At 39.4% G+C, this 20,973-nt stretch overlaps 1 protein-coding gene and 1 pseudogene across 11 annotated transcripts in view; both read right to left on the reverse strand.

Moving 5' to 3' along the window:
- Window positions 1–20,973, reverse strand: part of AVL9 (AVL9 cell migration associated) — a 65,998-nt gene that overhangs the window by 23,931 nt on the left and 21,094 nt on the right. For all 11 annotated transcript variants that reach the window (XR_002825445.1, XR_002825447.1, XR_002825444.1 and 8 more), the window contains exons 2-8: window positions 20,472–20,592; window positions 18,999–19,084; window positions 10,257–10,328; window positions 5,267–5,356; window positions 4,563–4,629; window positions 3,269–3,309; window positions 2,449–2,487 (exon numbers count right to left, since the gene is read on the reverse strand). Coding sequence is in view for 4 of the 11 variants with exons in the window: in XM_023739599.1 (XP_023595367.1) it covers window positions 2,449–2,487; window positions 3,269–3,309; window positions 4,563–4,629; window positions 5,267–5,356; window positions 10,257–10,328; window positions 18,999–19,084; window positions 20,472–20,592 (516 nt within the window). In the remaining 7 variants the exon portion in view is untranslated. The remainder of the gene's footprint in view (window positions 1–2,448; window positions 2,488–3,268; window positions 3,310–4,562; window positions 4,630–5,266; window positions 5,357–10,256; window positions 10,329–18,998; window positions 19,085–20,471; window positions 20,593–20,973) is intronic.
- LOC111822181 (ubiquitin-like protein 3 pseudogene) lies at window positions 15,835–17,486 on the reverse strand (annotated as a pseudogene).

Consider the following 20,973-nt stretch of genomic DNA (forward strand, 5'->3'; position numbering starts at 1 on the left):
TTTGAAACACCGCACTATCATATGTTGGATTCATTAATTTCTTTAATTGCTTTTTTCCCCTTTTGAAGAAGCAATAATATTTGTTACAGAAAACCAGAATATAGTAAATTATTCCCTTTCAAAAAATATCACCTATATTCTCACCGAACTACACTGATGTCCTTCCTTTCAATCTCTTTCCAATGAATATATATTTATAATATTGGGATACGGGGTTTGATACATAACTGGATAAACTGTTTTCACTTAACTTCCTATGAAACATCTTCACAAGAATAAGCATTCTTATAACTTTTTTTAATTGGTTGGAATTACATATAATGTATGTCATGGATTGAATTGTGTCCCCCCAAAAAATGTCAACTTGGTTATGCCATGATTCCCAGTATTGTGTGGTTGTCCTCCATTTTGTGATTTTCCTATGTGTTATAAATCATAATCTCCGTCTATGGTTAAAGAGGATTAGGGTGGGATGTAACACCCGTGCTCAGGTCACATCCCTGACCCAATATAAAGTGAGCTTCCCTGGGGTGTGGCCTGCACCACCTTCTATCTTACAAGAGATAAAAGGAAAGGGAAGGAAGCAGAGAATAAGGGCCTCATATCACCAAGGAAGGAGTGCCGAGAGCAGAGCGTGTCTTTTGGGCCTGGGGTCCCTGTGCCTGAGAAGCTCCTTGACCAGGGGAAGACTGAAGACAAGGACCTTCCTCCAGAGCTGACAGAGACAGAAAGCCTTCCCCTGGAGCTGAGACCCTGAATTTGGACTTGCAGCCTACTAGACTGTGAGAGAATAAATTTCTCTTCGTTGAAGCTATCCACTTGTGGTATTTCTGTTACAGCAGCACTAGATGACTAAGACACAAGATAAACCATTACTTAGCTATTCATTTACAATTTTTCATTATTAAAAATGATGCCATCTCTGTAAGATGCATTACTTTTTAAGGAGAAAATAAACTTAAAAAAAATAATACTGTGATGGACTCTCTTACAGCTTTGTGTCCAATTTAGATTAATTCCGGAAAATAATTCCTAAGAGGAGAATTAGTGGATCAAAAGAATAAGTACTTTTAGGGTAATAACCGTAGTGGAGATTGTGAGTGGTTGATTCCCCAACATGCACTGCATCCCTATACCACTGTGCACAGTAATATGGAATGCAAAACTGGTCCCAAATCCACAGATGGCTCCTTATTAGCCTAAACCAGAGGTCAACAAACTGTTTCTATGAAGGCTTAGGTGGTAAATATTTTTGGCTTCATAGGCCATAAAGTCTCGGTCACCACTGTAGTACAAAACTCTGTACTCAACTCCGCAGCACTCAACTCTGCCACTGTAGTACAAAAACAGCCACAGACAATAAGTAAACAAATAGATGTGACTATGTTCCAATAAAACTTTATTTAGACAAACAGGCAGCAGGCAAGATTTGGCCCTCAGGCCAAATACGCTGATCTAAATCCAATCATGGCAATCCCATCCTCTATAATAGAGGGTGGTTTTGGAACCCAGGTTTAAGCCAATTGGTGTAGATATTTCTTCGGCAACAATCACTGATTCAGGGACAGGGCCAAACATATTGAAGTAAAGATTTCTTGTCAAGTGATTTGGAAGGAGGTATTATCTGTGCCACCAGATACGATTAAGGAAGCAAGTACTACAGTTACTGCTGACAGTCATCCTACTACAAGGGAAACCAGATTTAGGACAAAGCCAGCACTGTGGACTGTAGAGCAGAGATGGAAAAAACCTAGGCACTTAATTATACAGTTGTATCACTGGATCACTAGGAGTCAGAATCGACTCTATGGCAAGGGTTTGGTTTTGGTATCACTGAATCAACCAACCCTGAAGTCTGAAGTGACCCAATACATTTTCTTATTATTTAAGTCAGCTTAAATTGACTTTTCTGTTACTTGTAATCAAAACCATCCTGATACTTGAATTACGAACATCCAACTTACATACAACCATAGTTAGGAGCCAACCCCTGTAAAGCCTATTATATTAAAAATTCGAGGTACGTACAGTGGTTTGTAATAACAAACAAGTGCTACTTTGCGAAGTACATCAAAACATTATTATTTTAAAAATGTTTTACAATATCGGAAAATGTTTTCTTAATGTTTTTTATGCATATACTAAAGACAAACATTTGACTGATGTTAGATATGAACTGTACCTAACTGCTCTGATTTACATACAAATCTGACTTAGAGACAGACTTAGGAATGGAACCCATTCATAACCTGGGGATCACCTGTACTGTCAAACTGCCCCCAGCACAACTGCACAAATATACACAAGAACATGTTCCTCAGCTCACCACAATCTGATAGGCAAAAAAGTTAATTTACACTTTATCATTAGTTTCAATTTTACATAATATTTAAGAAATGTCAATATAGTTAAATACTCCATCCTTCCTTTCATCTCTTCAAATCTTACCTTTTTCTCAAGAAGAATCAGTTTAAATAGGATTAAGACCTGCAAAAAGAAAAGTTTTATTAAAATAAGGATTTCAACTCTATTATTCATTTGCCTTTTCCCCTCCTCAAACATAACCACATACTGTTTAATTAATATTACTAATTATACTGCTTTGAAAAATACAAACTTACTTACACTGAGAAATTAAATATTACTTGAGTCCCCCAAAAAGAAAACTGAGAAGTACTTAAATCGCTTCTTGAAATCGCATTTTTTTGGAAGGAGTGGTGCCATTTTTGCTTGAAATACTTGTAAGCACCTTATAAGGCAGGGACTAAACTCTTTTATTTCTGGATGTCCAGGCGTTCACATCCCAGGTATTCAGCAAATGTCTGTTATATCAATGATCAATGTGTGTATGTCCTAGACAACATAAGCACTTCTAAGAAAGATCAGAAAGCACAAGTATAGACATTTTACTGGAAAATGTTCTACTCTCAGGGAAAAACATAAAATATCCTACAAGATTAAAACATGTTTCTATCCACTCTAATCTCATGATACCTGGAATTATGAAGACAATAGAAAAAAAATACCCTATCCTGCAAGAAATAAACAGATCGTATTTGTATACTTTTAGAAAGTACATAAGCACTACCAACGGCACTTTCAACTTTGTATAGTTATAAGACTGAGTGCAGTTTCAGAAGAACTCAAACATAGTTATGTCACTATCTGTATTCAACCACACAGCACATGGACTTTGCCCAGTTAAATGAACACAGTAAGAACAGCACGTACCACTTCAGTCCATCAGAAATCAAATAAGATATCCTACCTTATGTCGAAAATGAAGGACAAGATCTCGAGGAGATAGACCTATAATATTAACAAAAAAGCTAATCTGTAAATACAATCTACTGTTTTTGTCAAAGAATTTCTTTTTTTCTTCAAAGGAAAGGAAGTTAAAAAAAGAAAGTAGGAATATACAAATATTCATTTGATACTTGATTAAATACACATATCCTCAGAATTTACAGTTAATATTAACAGTTGACACAGCACTGTCCAATGGAACTTTCTGTGATGATGAAAATGTTCTCTATTTGTGCTGTTTAAAAGTACATGTGGCTATTGAGTACCTGAAATGTGGCAAGTTCTACTGATAAACTGAATTTTAGATTTTATTTAATTTTTACTAATTTTAATTCAAATGTCAATGGTCATACATGGCTAGTGGCTACTACTTGGATGCTGCAAGTCTAACAACCTCCCCTCATTCTATAAACATCTTACAAATTACAGAAGTTTAGAAATGACAGAACTTATATATATTGGTAGTCAGTCATTTAAATCTGGGTTTTTGGTCACTGCACGCTACATGCTATCATTTCTTAATCACGTTTTTTCTGATAATCTGCCTCAAACACCACAGGACAAAAGACAATGGTTTAGAGAAAAATGTATTCTCAGAATAGGAATTTTGAAATTAGCTTACATTACACACAGGACTGCAATAGTGAACTACCACAATTTGGCCACTTCATGTTGAAATAGGAATGACTGAGCATAAATCACTACGTGATTAAAAAAAAATTTTTTTTTTAAATCATGAAATGGATATTTGCTGAGTATTCATTGAGTACCTAGGACACCAATGGATATTCTAGGTTGGCAAGGGGGTATAAATAAAAACAAAATTCCCAACCTGAAGCATCTTAGAATAGAAACGAGGTGAGCAGATTTCTGTTTTTTTGCTCTACCTCTCTGCTATGACAGGGAATTTAACTGACCTGCATTAATGTAAGGAAAGAAAAAACTTCCATTACTACTCTGAAAGTAGAAATTCACTTTGTACGGTAATAGCTACAAAACTGCTACAAATATAGTACAAGTATGCTATAATCCATCCCAACATAAACACTAGCTAAGAAGATACTTAAGGAAAAGTCTTCCTTAACTTGGCTCTATTATGGTGTAAAATGTAGGTTTTAAAGGTAACAGCAGCATCAAACGTTGAAGAATTTAGGTCCCATATACAGATGTCATTCTGATCATGCAATTCAGTTTGCCAAACAAAAAGAAATGAGGGTGTCTCTTCTGACTGGTTAAAAAAAAAAAAAATTACTTACCAAGGTACACTTGGGATCCTTCTAATGAAGTTCCTCCCAATGAGCTATTCATATGTTCGTAAAGCTCCTATAAAATGTAGATTCAGTTTGGAACATTTATATCACTTGAGACAACGATTAGAAGTATAATGACCAAAAAAAAAAACTAGTTCCTTAAGTCGGGCAATTTGTTTTGCTAGGCCCTAAATTTAGAAACAATCAAGGTCTCTCTGTACCCACGACTGCTTCCAGCACTCATTCCTTCTCTTCCAGACATGAGTCACATCAGAAGAGGTCTGGGTAGAACGCGTGGAAGTCTCCCCAGAGTATCCCTTCTATCCCTCTACATTTTAGAACTTGATTCATTCAGGTGGTGATATGGAATTCTAGGAGGTTCATCTGGTTTTACCATGGAAGCTGGGATCTAGAAGCCTGCTATACAAATATACCGAGCAATTTATTAATAAGAAAAACAAATTTATAGAAGCAATGCCATAGGGAAGGGGATGTTATCCATTAAGAGGAATATTTACGCTATAGTCACTTTTAGTCATTATTTCCTAGTAAAAAACAAGTTTTACATTATAATTGTCGTTTTAATCCTCATAACAAAGCAGAATGTCTTTCCTAAGCTAATCAATGATTATCCTTCACAATATTACTATCTACTTGTTTCCTGAATCTGTCTTCAGGCAAACACATCTACCAAAGAGACAAAAAGTTACCTTTAGAATGGAAATTTGGGAAAAATCCTTTTCTTCAAAATACGCATGTGTAATGAGCTGAAGTTTTGCTTGAAGTAATCCATAGAGAGGCTTGAAGAAAAACAAAAATTACCATTAGGTTGATAATAGTAAAATACACACACACACACCCTTTTTAATTTGAAGAAGGAGAAAACCTTAATTTAATTGTCACATTCAGCGCTTTATTTATTTCCGCAGCTAAAAGCCAGGAAGTCACCTGTTCTAGCGCTTCAGCAGCAGGTGAAAAGTGCCTGAACAACTGTCACACAAGAGTGGTTAAGAGTGTGGGCTCAGACTTCCTGGGTCTGACTCCATTATTCACTGCATAACTCTGAACACTTAACCTCCCTCCCCATGTTTTCTGATCTGAAAATAGATGTATTAGAAGTATATCTTATGTGGTTACTTTAAGGATTAAATAACACAGGTAAAAGCACTTACTAGAGTATCTGGCACATAGAAAGCACTCAAGTATTAGCTATTATTCATGTAAGATTTAAACCATATTCTAATTCTACAAACTGTTCTGCTATCTTGTGGCAACATTTCATCATCCATAACAGCAGCCCATTCTTCCACCTAGATGAATATTCATGATTAAATTTAAGTTCACTCCCCTTTGTGTCTCTTGTGGAGGCGTATAACAACTAGTCTGTATCTTCTATGATCATAATATTCTTTTGTATACTTGAACAAAGTTATTAATTAACTCTTCTTTTTCCCTAAATTTTATTTATTTTGTTGTTGTTGAGAAATATACACAGCAAAATATATACCAACTCTACAGTTTCTACATGTACAATTTGGTGACATTAATTACGTTCTTTTGAGTTGTGCAACCATTCTCACCCTCTTCCCTGAGTTGCTCCTCCCCTATTAACACAAACTCAGTGCCCCTTAAGGTTCCTATCTAATCTTTAGAGTTGCTGCTGTCAATTTGATCTCATAGAGATAGTTCTTAAAAGAGCATAAGGCTCAAGGCAAATCTTATTGACTAGTTAAGCTAAACTATTGCTTGGTTTTAAGATGACTTAAGATGACTTCAGGGAATATTTTTGGTTTAAGGTTTAAAGATTATCTCAGGGCAACAGTTTCGGGGTTCATCCAGCCTTCATGGCTCCAGAAAATCTAGAGTCCATGAGAATTTGAAATTCTGATCTACATTTTCTCCCTTTTGATCACGATTCTTCTATAGAATTCTTTTTTTATTTCTTTTTATTGTACTTTAGATGAAAGTTTACAGAGCAAACTAGTTTCTCATTAAACAATTAATACATATACTGTTTTGTGTTATTGGCTGCCAACCCCATGACATGTCAACACTCTCCCCTTCTCAACCTTGGGTTCCCTATTACCAGCTTTCCTGTCCCTTCCTGCCTTCTAGTCCTTGTCCCTGGGCTGTTGAGCCCCATTAGCCTCATTTTGTTTTACGGGCCTGTCTAATCTTTGGCTGAAGGGTAAACCTCAAGAGTGACTTCATTACTGAGCTATAAGGGTGTCTGGGGATCATACTATCTGGGTTTCTCCAGTTTCTGTCAGACCAGTAAGTCTGGTCTTTGTGTGTGTGTGAGTTATAATTTTGTTCCACATTTTTCTCCATGGGTTCTCTGTGTCCATTCACTCAGTTTTTGTGTCCCTTCCTGCCTTCTCATCTTTGCTTTTGGGCTTGTGTTGCTCATTTGGTCTCATATATTTGATTGAATCAAGAAGCATGTTCCTCACGTGTGTTTCTGTTTGTTTTACAGGACTGTTTAATCTGGACTCAGTCTGGTGGAGGCTGTGGTAGCTGTGGTCCATTAGTCCTTTGGGGATTCTTCTATAGAATATCTGATCAAAAAGTTCATTAATGGTAGCCAGGAATCATCCAGTTCTTGTGGTCTCATGGCAAATGGGACAGGTGTTCAAGGAGGCAATTAGCCACACATTCCATTTTCTGCTCCTATTCCTGACTCTCTTTCCTCTGCTACTCCAAGGGGATAGAGACCAATTGTTGTGCCCTGGATGGCTGCTTGCAAGCTTTTAAGACAGCACGCACTACGCAACTAACTAGGAGGTAGAACAGAAGCACTAAACATGTTATCAGGCCAATTAACTGGGATGTCCCATGAAATCATGACCCTAAAGCTCCAAACCAAGGAACCAAGTCCCATGAGATGCTTGGTTGTACATAAGCAGGCTCAGCAGCTACTCTTTTTTTTGTTGTTGTAAATATATCTATCACCAACTTTTGCCAATTCAACTTTTTACAGGTGTACAACTTATTGACAGCAATTACAATAATCAGCTGTTATTCCTTAGTTCTTATTTCTCCTATTTCAGACCCTCTTTTACCAATCAATTTTCCATCCCTTTATTTTTAATGTTCTTTTCTAGACGATTTCTCATTTCTGTATTCTTTTTAGGATGCAGAAACCAATACTCTATATATACTCAGTTAAAACAAGTAATACTGGAGTAGTTTTTCCCCCAATCTCCCTCTTAATACATCATTATTACAATCTAAGTATAAAATCCTAGTAGATGGCATAAATACAATACAAACCATAACTAACAATGCAAAAACACCAGAAGAGAAACTAAGTAACTGGGAGCTCCTAAAAATTAAACACTTACACTCATCAGAAGACTTCACCAAAAGAGTAAAAAGAGGACCTACAGACTAGGAAAAAATCTTCGGCTACGACATATCCGACAAGGGTCTAATCTCTAAAATCTACAGATTTTTTTGCTCTACCTCTCTGCTATGACAGGGAATTTAACTGACCTGCATTAATGTAAGGAAAGAAAAAACTTCCATTACTACTCTGAAAGTAGAAATTCACTTTGTACGGTAATAGCTACAAAACTGCTACAAATATAGTACAAGTATGCTATAATCCATCTCAACATAAACACTTCAACAACAAAAAGACAAATAATCCAATTAAAAAAATGGGCAGAGGATATGAACAGACACTTCACCAAAGAAGACATTCAGGCCGCTAACAGACACATGAGGAAATGCTCAAGATCATTAGTTATTAGAGAAATGCAAATCAAAACTACAATGAGATACCACCATCTCACCCTGACATTACTGGCACTAATCAGAAAATAACAAATGTTGGAGAGGTTGCAGGAGATTGGAACTTTTATGCACTGCTGATAGGAGTGTAAAATGGTACAAACACTATGGAAAAATGTTATGTCATCTCTTTAAAAAGCTAGAAATAGAAATACCATACCATCCAGCAATCAAACTCACAGAAATGTATCTTAGAGAAATAAGAGCTGTCACGTGAATAGACCTATGCGCACCCATGTTCACTGCAGCATTATTCACAATAGTCAAAAGATGGAAACAACCTAAGTGCCCAGCAACAGATGAATGGATAAATTATGGTACGTACACACAATGGAATACGATGCAACAATACAGAACAATGATGACTCTTCGAAACATCTTACAATGTGCGTGAATCTGGAGGACGTTATGCTAAGTGAAGTAAGTCAATCACAAAAGGACAAATGTTGTGTAAGACCACTATTATAAAAACCCAAGAAAAGGTTTACACACAGAAAAAAAACAATCTTTGATGGTTACAAGGAAGGGGGAAATTACTAACTAGATAGCAGACAAGTGTCAATTTTGGTGAAGGGAAAGACAACACACAATACAGGGGAAGTCAGCACAACTTGACCAAGGCAAAGTCACAGAAGCTTAGTAGACACATCCAAACACCCTGAGGGACTGAACTACTGGGAATGAGGGCTGGGGACCATGGTCTCAGTGGATTATCTAGGTCAGTTGGCATAACATAGCTCATAAAGAAAATGCGCTACATCCTACTTTGGTGAATAGCATCTGAGGTCTTAAAGGCTTGTGAGTGGCCATCTAAGATATTGGTCCCATCCTGTCTGGAGCAAAAGAGAATGAAGAAAACCAAAGACACAAGAAAGTATTAGTCCAAAGGACTAACGGACCACATGAACCACAGCCTCCATCAGCCTGAGCCCAGAACTAGATGCTGCCTGGCTACCACACCAACGATTCTGACAAGGGATCACAATAGAGGGTGCACGACAGAGTGGGAGAAAAATGTACAACAAAATCCAAATTCACAAAAAAAGACCAGACTTACTGGTCTGACAGAGACTGGAGGAACCCCCGACACTATGGCCCCCAGACACCCTGCTAACTCAGACCTGAATTCATTCCCAAAGTCCACCTTTCAGCCAAAGATTAGACAGGCCTATAAAACAAACAATAACACACGTGAGGCGAGTGCTTCTTGGTTCAATCAAGTATATGAGACAAAATGGGCAACATGTGCCCAAAATCAAAGATGAGAAGGCAGGAAGGGACAGAATAACTGGATGAATGGACACGGGAAACCTAGGGTATAAAGAGAAAGGGGGAGAGTGCTGACACATTGCAGGTATTGCAACCAATGTCACAAAACAATCTGTGTATAAACTTTTGAATGAGAAACTAATTTGCGCTATAAACTTTTACCTACAGCACCATAAAATTAAAAAAAAATTTTAGAAGTCAATTTATATCTCTATACTAACCAAATTTGAACATGAACTTCTATATCATTAAAAATATCTGAGTAATTATGATATGTTGAATTTCAGTAAAATATTTATCTAAAGTCTAGGTTAAAAAACCAAAAATAGATAAATGAAGTATCATAAACCTTATTTCTGTCAAGGGTCAACCTCCTTCCCAACAACTCATCTCTCCTTCCTCTTACCTAATCTTAGGCCAAAGTGTAAATTAGAGCAAAACTGCTAAAAGGCAAACAGAAAGGAGACACAAAAGCATAAGTAATAAGTCTCTGATTAAATTTTCCTGATTACTTTTAATATTCTATTACTTTCATAAATCTCTTTTTATTCTAATAATGCCTTACCTTCACATAAAAATTTGCCAGTTTTCCTTGAATGTTTAATGAACACATTAATAGGTTAGTTGGTCTCTTACCAGCTTGCTTAGAACACAGACACTTTTCTGAACAGTTTCTCTGGTGACATCTGCTTGTCTTACTTTCAATGCCTATTATAAACAAATAGTCATTATTAGAAATATTTCGCAAAAATACTAAAAGTTCGTATTTTTTCAATATAAACGTAGCAATTAAATAGAAGAAATTTCTTGTATTTAAATTCAAAAGGTATTTGTTTACTGTGTACCTCAGAACATGAAATGAGTAAGTATCAGTCTGGGCACTCTGTGCCAGAATCTGTGCTAGGCACTGGGACTGTAACTGCGAACAGATAATCTCTACTCTCAAGGAATTTACGGTCTGAGGGAGAATACATTTAAGTCATCACATCCAAAATGCAAATCAACTGCTCTTGGTTCTGGTTTTAAGATGAGCAGCCCTCTCAGAGAACACTGTTTCTGATGAGAAGAGGCTAGTTTAAGAGATAACAAAAAACAGATGGCTTGTTTCCCCAGAGATGGAAGGATTGTCAGCAGTTTTGTTAAGTTGGTTGTTCTATGCTGCCTATAAACTATCCTGCAAGACTGGTATTGTAGCTCAGCTCTGAGCACATAACTCACACACCTCGGTGATTCTGAGAACAATCACATGAGATTTCTACGGTTCTTTGCTAGTAGAGAACAAGCCTTGATTTGATCAACCTCAGGGAAAGCTGTGAGGGAAGTAAGAACAACTCCTTCCCTTCTACAGCACTGCCTGAGAAAGTATTAAAAAAAAAAAAAAAAGAGAGAGAGAAAGAGAGATCTGAAGGTGTCCTCCCGTCTTCTGGCTGAGGACTACAATCACCCTCGAAAGTACAAAGACTATGGTATATTATAGTTCCATTTTCCTGACAAAGAAATCCCTATCTAATTTTCTTTCCCCTAGTTTCCAGAATATCTAGTTTCTAGTGGTCAATTCTTTTACTATCTTATCTTTGGAGAAACCAAATCATAGAATTTGTTCCAAAATCTAAGACAACTCAGATTGTTATTCCCATTTTTCCAGTGGCTCAGAAATAAACAAAGAAAAACTTCCAAAGTGCTCTTGCTCCTCTACAGTCCAAAAACCAACCATCCAAACAACTCTCGCACCCACTCCCCAAAAAAAAGTATCAAAAATCAGGGTGCTTTCTGATTTACAGTCAAGGAATAATCCAGAATAGTGTTCCAATATAAAGTATCCCAATTTATTTAAAAAATACTTTCATCTTGTCCTCAGATCTTATGTTAATAAAATAACCCTTTTGGGGGACAAAGATCTTTCTAAGTCTGATGAAGGCTACAGACCTTTTCCACAGGAAAAAAATGAATATACACACTTTCACAAAGGGTTAAAATTGGGGGAAAGGGCATGGATTCCTTGAAGCTTCCCTATGGGTCACAGTTAAGAACTTGTCGCAGCAGCGACCGTTGTCAGGGCGGTGGAGACAATAACCAATGCCACAACTCTTACAGAGAAGTGGGGCCAGGAGGGTCACTCTGAGGAGTCGAACCCAGCTTCAGTCCCAGGAGTTTATTTTATAGTCAATACAGCAAACAGTGAAGCAAATAACAGAACAATGGGCTTTGGGTGAGTAACAGTAAGTTTTGGGCAAGGGAGGAGGAATTCAGGTAAACAAGCCAATCAGTACTGGGTTTGGAAAAACAAGTCGTGACAAGTCTCAACATGTTGGGCACAAGCCTCAACATGTTGTGCAGCATAGAGGCCTTTATACATCCATATTTTAATGGCACATATCCCCACATAGCCCCCCTTTTGTTTAGTTAATAGAATAAGAATCAAGAGGATTTTCACTGGTCCAACAAATGCCCGTTAGGATAAAGTAAAATTTTTTCTAAGAGATAAAGTCCAAGATTATCTCAGCTACTGTCTCCACACCTCAGGGCCTGGCGTCTTAGTGAGTCTTTGTGAGCCCAGCTACAGCTGGGGCACACTCCATATGTTTAAGGAGGAGAAGTAGCATAGCTATGAGTAACACCTGGACTTAGTCGCTCCTAGATGGTGGCCATTGCAGGCTCTTTAAACTCACGGTGCTGGTTTTCCACCAGATACCATCTGGTTCTTCACCAGGTTATTACTTAATGCCTGGGCTTAGTGCTCTTAGATGGCGGCCATTGTAGGCTCTTTAAACTCACGGTGCTGGTTTTCCACCGGATACCATCTGGTTCTTTACCAGGTTACTAAGCAAGAGCAATGCTCTTATCAATTGCATAGCCGGAGTGAGCGGACTCAATGTGCGTTTCAGGTGTGTAAGACAATAAAGGATGATCTTATGAGGATAATATAATCCTCTCCACTAGTAATATCCTGATTGTTGGACCCATGAGATTCCTCTGACTCTCATTTTGTCAGGTAAACACTAACTTTTAACATCCACTGAAATTATTATTCTTAAAGGCTTAAAGATTTATAAAGGCTCAAGTATTCATTAACAATCAAACAAGCAATGATTTACAGAGCTTCACTATTACTTGGAAGGGAATCACTAGGAAGGGCAATTTATACATCATAACAAATGTTCATTAGGAAATTAATTACACATCATAACAAATTTAACAATCAAACAAACACTGATTTACACAAATTCACTATCAATTGGAAAGGAATCATCTAACTTAGAAATCTATCTATACAGAAGCATCTAATCTAGAAGCAGCAGAAAATATAGAGGAAATTACACATAACAAATTTTCATTGGGAACTTACTGATTAACAAATTACTGATTAACAAGATAATATAGAATGACTATTGAGAACAGATTGTCACGAGGGAAACCATAGCTAGAAACAGGTTTTCAGGTGTAAGTGGGGCACCTGTAGTTGAGAGGATATGCTCAGCTTTGGAGGAGAGGGCTTTCAGACCTCCCCATGTTACCGGTATTGCAGATCTCTGTTGTTCAGTGTCCATCCCCAGGGGAAGGGGTGATTTCGGGTCAGATGGCGGCACTTCAGCGTTCATCCCCAGGGGAAGGGGTGCTGGTGTCAGTTGTGGCTCTGGAGTCGAGTCGAATGGATGCCGCCGAAGGTGTGGTGACGGCGGTTCAGAGAAGGGAAGGGGCGGAGATGCAGGGCAGAGTGTGCCGGCGCGTGGAGGAGCTGCAGCGCGGGGCGTGTCCGGGACTCCTAGTTGTGGCCGGAGCGCAGAGCCCACTCTCGCCTGCCCAGAGCCTCCAGACAGGGCCGTCCCGGGCGGCGGCAACCCGGGACTGGGCTCGGAGTGCCGCGGGAGGGATGGCGCGCGGGCCGCGCCGCAGTCGGAGCGGGTATCCAAAGTGGACCTGTAGGAGACAAAACAGCCGCATACCCTCGCCCCCAGGTTAGTAATTCTACAGGTCCTTGCCAGACAGAGAGATTTTGAAGATCTTTATAGAGGACCTGTGGGTGAGGTCGGGTGTCAGAGGGGATAAAATGTCGTTCTGCAGCAGTACGATCATCTTTGGAAACTGATCAAAAATTAAAAGTAAAGAAAGCTTTGGCAAGTCTTTCATTTTGGTCACATACTCTAGACCTATCATCTCCCCCCTTTTGTTTATTTAAGAGCTGTTTGAGAGTATGATGGGCACGTTCAATTATGGCTTGCCCTTGAGAGTTATAAGGAATGCCAGTGTATGAAGAATATTCCAAGTGGCACAAAATTGCTGAAATTTAGCAGAAGTATATGCAGGCCCATTATCAGTTTTAAGGGCTTGGGGACATCCCATAGTTGCAATGGCTTGGGTGAAATGACGACAGGCATGAGCAGAACGTTCTCCAGAAAGGGCTGTAGCATAGAGAAACCCAGAACATATTAGCCCAATGAAAGCCTTTACCACAGCGGGGACACTGCCTTTAAGAGAGCTAAAACAGCCCGACAGTCAGATTAAGATTAGCATTTTCACAAGCAAGCTGGAGACAAAGAACTTCAGCTGCTTGTTGATTGTCTACCTGTTGGGAAATGGCAGATTCAATTAAAAGCAGAAGTTGGGTAAGGGCTTCTTCTGATACCTTAAGCTTAGAGGCCTTTAACAATCCCAACAACTGGGTTTTGTGTTGACACTGCTCAGGAGAAAGAGAATTCCCAGTAGCGAGGAGGAATAGGAAAATGAAGGAAAGAATAATAGGAAAGCCCCTGGCCTGAAGCCTGAAATCCCTTGGGAGCGGTCAGGAAAGACCTGCCGCTCTGGGGCTAAAGCAGCCTGATCTGAGAGCGTTCGGGAAAATTCCGCCCGCAGAAGAACCCCGCTGCTCTCGGGCTGTGCCTTTAAACAGCCTGAAACGGACGTCCGATACTCACCACCTAAAGGGATTGAGTGCGAGGGCGCCTATGCAGCTATACGGCGGTCTGTCCTCAAACGGGGCGCCATCTACCGCAGCCCCTCACACGGGGAACAATCTATCGCAGCCCCTCACACGGGGCACCATCTGTCACAGCGGCGACGGTTGTTGGGGCGGCGGAGACAATAACCAGTGCCAGAACTCTTACAGAGAAGTGGGGCCAGGAGGGTCACTCTGAGGAGTCGAACCCAGCTTCAGTCCCAGGAGTTTATTTTATAGTCAGTACAGCAAACAGTGAAGCAAATAACAGAACAATGGGCTTTGGGTGAATAACAATAAGTTTCGGGCAAGGGAGGAGGAATTCAGGTGAACAAGCCAATCAGAAATGGGTTTGGAAAAACAAGTCGTGACAAGTCTCAACATGTTGGGGACAAGTCTCAACATGTTGTGCAGCATAGAGGCCTTTATACATCCATATTTTAATGGCACATATCCCCACAAGAACTCACCTCTCTATTGCTACCTATCCCAAACTTAAGAGCTGACATCTCCTTTGGATCTGTCCTAAGGACCAACGGGCCTCAGTGTCTTCAACTGATTGATGACCGATGAGTGGTCATTAAATTAAGTCAAGAGTAGAGCTTTTCCTTCAATTTATTTTCTATCCTTCTAAACTGACTGGATTCATCCAATAGGTCCTACTTTCATTCAAAAGGAATTAAAGTCTTTTTCCTAGGCTCTAGATCCCTCTGATACCTGGTTTATCTACCTGGTTCTCAGGCGAAGCCAGAAAAATTTAGAGAAATGGGTAACCCTAATATGTTCTGGAGTGGGTCAGGCCCAGGAGGTGGGAGAGACAGGCAGTATTAAATGCCATTTAAAAGCTCTGCAGAGCATGAGAATAGTTGTCAATTATAACAGCTGGGAGGGGTAAGACATAAAAAGAAGAGATTTCCAAGAAAGGGCAGCAGTTCAATTCATCACAGTATTTACGTAAGAGTAACAGTATATGAAGAAATCACATGTGGAAGGCTAACAAGCTAGCTCTTATGCTCAGGTTTCTTTCATACTCAACTTTAGATTCAGTTATTCATTCCAGAGACATTTACTAAGTGCATCCTATGTTCCAGGCCCTGTGCTTAGTAGTTAACTACTATAGGTATGCTGGAATTTACACTTGCACTTTACTTTCAAATGATTCAGGGGGAAAAAAAAACCACACACACACACAAAGCAATTCTGGTATAATGTTAACAACTGTTGAATCTAGTGGTGGGTATACAGGTGTTCATTGTAGTATTTTTTTTTTGCTATGGAGTTTTTTTATTTTTTTAATTTTTAAGAATTCAATTGAGCTCTAATGAGTATGCATGACAGTGGACACAGTTACAGATGAGCAATACTTATGGAAAAATTCAATCTGCTGATATTTAAATACATAAAATCCATCAGTAAATGAGGTTTTCTAATCTTTACACACAATCATAAAAGCCTATGAGCTACTGGAATTTAATCCTCCCATATTAAGGCTAGGAAACGCACTCGCGTCCCTTTTTGTGCGGTACGAATAAGCACTCGGTTACTGTGACCCAAGAGTGCACATGGTAAAGGAATAAAATGAGTTTCATCAGCCCTCTACTAAGCGCTTTAGACAACAGGCACGTTTTATTGTTTGCTTGTTTGCTTCCATGTGTTGCAGTGAAGTAGTCACACTCAGTCTAGGACTCTGTGCTAGCGTAGCCCTGAGGCTGACTCTGGTAGGAAAGGGTTCACCCAACGTTTCGTTTCCATTTTTCCTTCTCAAATTGGCCCAGTAATTAACTCTGCTAACTGCTGAGTGTCTTCCAGTGTGGAACTGTATCTATGAGTATTTCTAGGTGGCATAAACCATGTTACAAATTCTGTTGCTGAGGCAAATCACGTCAATTTTTTTTTTTTAGTGCCAACTGTATTTGGAACACTTGTTAGTTCTGGTGATGAACATTTTGGTGGTGGCAAAATGGTTTCTGCTATGGAAGATAAACTTACAAACTTTTCCCCTGGAGGTTGACTGCATTCAAAAACCAATGTATTTTAAAACTGCTCAAATAAACAAAAATAACGAGAAATAAAAAATCATAGTGAAAAACGTTCTTGGTTCTTTTGACTTTCATGAGAAAAGATGACAATGCTGTATAATAGTTCAGTTCCATGGGTTGACAGGCAGGCTATTCTAGGGGTTTCTGAAGCAATGGTGGGTTTCTTCTGTCCCAGCAGCATGAAAGACGACTCCGTCACGCACACTCAGCAGACACAGCAGACAGTGTTCACAGGATTACACAACAGTTACTCTCTCCAGTCTTTTCATGATTCCTCTAACCTTGAGAGTTTGGCTCAGGCAATGTCTCTCTGACCACCAAATGCATCACTGTTGTTTTGCCAAAAGGAAGTTTTAACGCTCCTAATGTGACATTTCCATGTAGAAAGTGTCCTTGATAAATAAGTCGTAGAATATTTAGACTGCTGACTTGTTCTTCTTCCCAGTCCACTGGCCAGTTGTCATACACATGCTTTGCAATGTCTGAAACAATCCTTAGGAGAAAACAGGAATTCTTTTGTTTTCCCGCTTACCCAGATGAGGCGCAAATTTATCATATCCCCGGGACATTACTGGACATCTTGCCGTTTGATAGATACCCAGATGTGTTAGGAAAAAAAGACAACAACAAACAAAAAGAGCAAAAATTTTCACGCTCCAGAAAGAAATCTTCACGATTTGGAGGGGTTCGCGATGTGCTTTCCAAAAACGAAGTTATTCTGGAACCCAAGTGCCGCCTGGCCGAGGTGCAGGCGACAAGAGGAACAGTCCCTGGAGCTGGGTCTGGCCGGCGCAGCGAAGACTCCCAGGACAGAAGCAGCAGCCCGGTCGTCGTCAACAGCAGCAGCCCCAGGACCGGCCGCGCCAGGTGGACCCCGCCGAGTGACACACGGACATGGAGGGGGTGGGAGGGGGTTACATCCGCCTTCCTCCTTTCCCTGCCCGGGCGATGATTCACGGTCGCTCCCGAGTCGAGTCCTCATTAGGCAAGAGGAAAATGCCCGGTGTTTAAGTACACAGATAACTATGTCGCTACACATCGACGCGGGCGGCGCGAGGGGCCGCCGAGGAGCACGCGGAGGGCGCGGGGAAACGGCTCAGGTCGCGCTCCGGGGCCGGACAGCAGAGCCGCGGCGCCGCGCGCTCAAGGACATGGTACTCGTCTGCAGCCGAAGCAGAGCCCCGGGAGAAGCGTGAGGCAAGCTCGGCCGGATGGGAGCAGCCGCCTGGGTTCAGGCTACGGGCGCCTCTAGGCGGCGGCGGCAGCGCCTGCTCCTGTACTATTCCTTTAATTGTATGTTTGAATTTTTCATTATATAAAAAGTTAGAAGAAAATTTAAAAAAGATTTACTAAGATAATTATTCATCTGAGGAAGGTTTTTAAACTTACAGCTGCTAAGGCTGTACTTTCAAAGAATCTAATTCCGTAAGTAGGAGGAGAGGACAGGCATGTAGAGTTTTTCTAAAAGACTCCAGGTAATTCTGGTTAAAAACCACTGTTCTGGAGTAGTGGTTCTCAGTGTTGGCTACATATCAAAATTACCTGGGGAGCTTTGTGCAGCCAAGGCTGAGAATCACTGCTTTAGAGTATCAACATCTTCAGGAGAAGAAATAAATTTTACTCATTAAGATTGTTCCCATCAGAAAAAAAACAGTACTGCTTAAAAGCAAAACATAAAAGATGGGGCTGTCCATCTTATCTTGGTTTAAATAAGTATTATCAAAATTTTATAGATAAGATAATGTGGGTTGTTGGAAGCCACTGTATGTACATTCCACTCCTTTTAAAATGATGTTTTAAAAAAAATACTGCACACAGTTTTTGTTGTTGTGTGCTGTCAAGTCAATGCCAACTCATAACGACCCTACATGACAAGAGTAGAATTGAGAATTGCCCCAACTGGGTTTCCTGGGCTGAAATCTTTACAAGAGCAGATCACCAAGGTCTTCCCCCTCTCGGAGCCACTGGTGGGATTGAACTGCTAACCTTTTGGTTCGCAGCTGAGTGCTTAATCATTGCACCATCAGGGCTCCTCCTCAGTACACATTACCTCTCCATTTTTCTAAGTTATGTAACAAACACTAGAAATTCAAGGAAACCATGAAATCGAAATAAGTATTTTGAAGACAAATGGGTAATTTAACTATCACTATCTAAAAACAATGTGCAAAATGTTACGATACACATATAATCACATTCACCAATGTCAACTTACAAAAACATTTGTGCGAATAATTTGTTAATTTTGGAAAAACAGCTACAAATTACTTACAACAACTTACAACAGTATCACAGGCACCACACGAAAAATAAAGACTGTTTCCCCAATTTTATATTTTAAGTGGCCAACACCTAAGAGAGGATTTTTGTTTGTTTTTAGTTTTGAATTCACCATAACCATCATACCTTGGCTTCAATTTGTCGGTAACAAGAGATACCATACACTGTGGCTCCATTTCCATTTCTGGGCGGCAAGTGAAAATACACAGTATCTAAGAGATACATAGAAAAACGTAACTACTGAGGTAAATTACCCTTAATAATAATGAAATCAGAAGTTATAATTTAGTCATTAAGACAAAAATGATGATGTAACAGAAAAATATACTTATTTCCAGCATCACAATTACTAGTTTCTTAGAATTCCTTACAATGTACACTTCCCACAAAAAACCCAAGAGGCTGAATTATAACAGCTTAAACTGAGATTATAATCACTTATCACAGAAAGTACCTTATCTATGGGAGATTGTTCTAGATTTAAAAAAAAACTAGAGAGTCATAAAAACCAAAGGCAACACATGAACCTTAAATGGATCCGAGAAATTCTTGGGAAAGCTAGGGAAAATTGAACATTGATTGGATATTAGATGGCTTTATGGAATTACTGTTAAATCTCTTAGCTGTGATAATGGTACTGGAAGTTTCCCTGGAGAGTGACCTTACTCTTAGGAGATGGCATGCTTAAGTATTTAGAGGTGAAGTGTCATGATGTTTGCAAATGATTTTCAATAGTTCAGAAAAAACTACACACACACAGAGATAAAGAAACCAAATTTGTATAATATTCACTGTACTATTTTAACTTTTCTGTATGTTTCAAAGTTTTTATAATAAAAAATTGGGAAAAGGGCTCTGTGAGGGTAAAAATATTGTATTTAAATTTTATGTTAAACTGCATGGCAAGATTTAATTCATAGGAACATTATTAAGTATTAGAAAAACAGGTATCAAATCAAGTTTAACCTGTAACTTTGGTATAGCCTCTAATACCATGGTAAAATACAGTCCTTCATTAAGTCAGGCAAATTACTCATTTATAAGTGACAGGAGACTAAGTATTAACTTCACAGCACTACTCCCTTTGAGGGTGTTAACATGCTCTGCAAGCAGGCAGGCAAACCTTCAGGCAGAGCATTACGAGAGCAATGGCCTCAGGGGTGGAGAAACAATCCCAGCTGTTTCCAGGTGGCATCTGAGTATTAACTAACCTAGTTAAGATTCCAGCTAGAGCCCGAACCAATCCGCAGCTGGTGCAGGCAGGCCCTTCAGATCACTTCTGAGGAGTCAAAGTATAAATGCAGGTATTGCTGCCCATATGTAGCACATATCCTGATCTGGCTAATCACTTACTTTACCTAGGGCTCCTGGCAGAAGGCTAGGCAAGGTTCACCAGCCATTGCCAATATAAGCCTGGCACCCCTCTGGAAGTCCTCGAAAGCATGACCAGTCACCTCTAAACAAGTCTTTAAATATTTAATAAATTGTCACAATAAGCCAAAAGCCTTTCATTCACTCAAATACTTTCAATCTAAGATGTCTTGGCAAATTTAAAAAACAAACGGTACCTACTAATTGCTCCACTGTCTCTTTACATACCTTCTTGGTAGTTGTGTGCACCATCTGGTAAGGCAAGGAATGGCAAATACTTCCATTCTTCAGGTAAAGTGTGGCTGTCATGTCCATCTCCTGGAATCAGGGGCGGATAAGAGAATTCAACCTAAAATGGTAAGAAATGTTAGCCAAAAGATTATTGATCAAAGGGAGCACTGAGAATGATTTTAATCTCTTAATGACAAAAGTGGGGATAAGCTACACTTGTTGATGCCATTAGATATTACCAGCAAACCTAAGGCATTGAAGACAAAAAAGATAAAAGCAGTAAATGAAGGAAAGATTTAAAGTCTTTCCTCCTTTCTGATTTAAGGTTTGTTAAACTTTAGTGTGCCTAAGACGAGAGGGGTAGGGGCATTGGTGATCGTGGTGGTGTCTGGATTGGAAATTTAGATTTGGGATGATAACTGAAGCCATGGAGCCCTGAGAAAAACCAATATATATACTACTGAATGAGTAGGAGAGGTCTAACAAAGCGGCCTGAGAA

The sequence above is a fragment of the Trichechus manatus genome, unplaced genomic scaffold (assembly GCF_000243295.1).
Source record: "Trichechus manatus latirostris isolate Lorelei unplaced genomic scaffold, TriManLat1.0 scaffold00137, whole genome shotgun sequence".
NCBI lineage: Eukaryota > Metazoa > Chordata > Mammalia > Sirenia > Trichechidae > Trichechus > Trichechus manatus.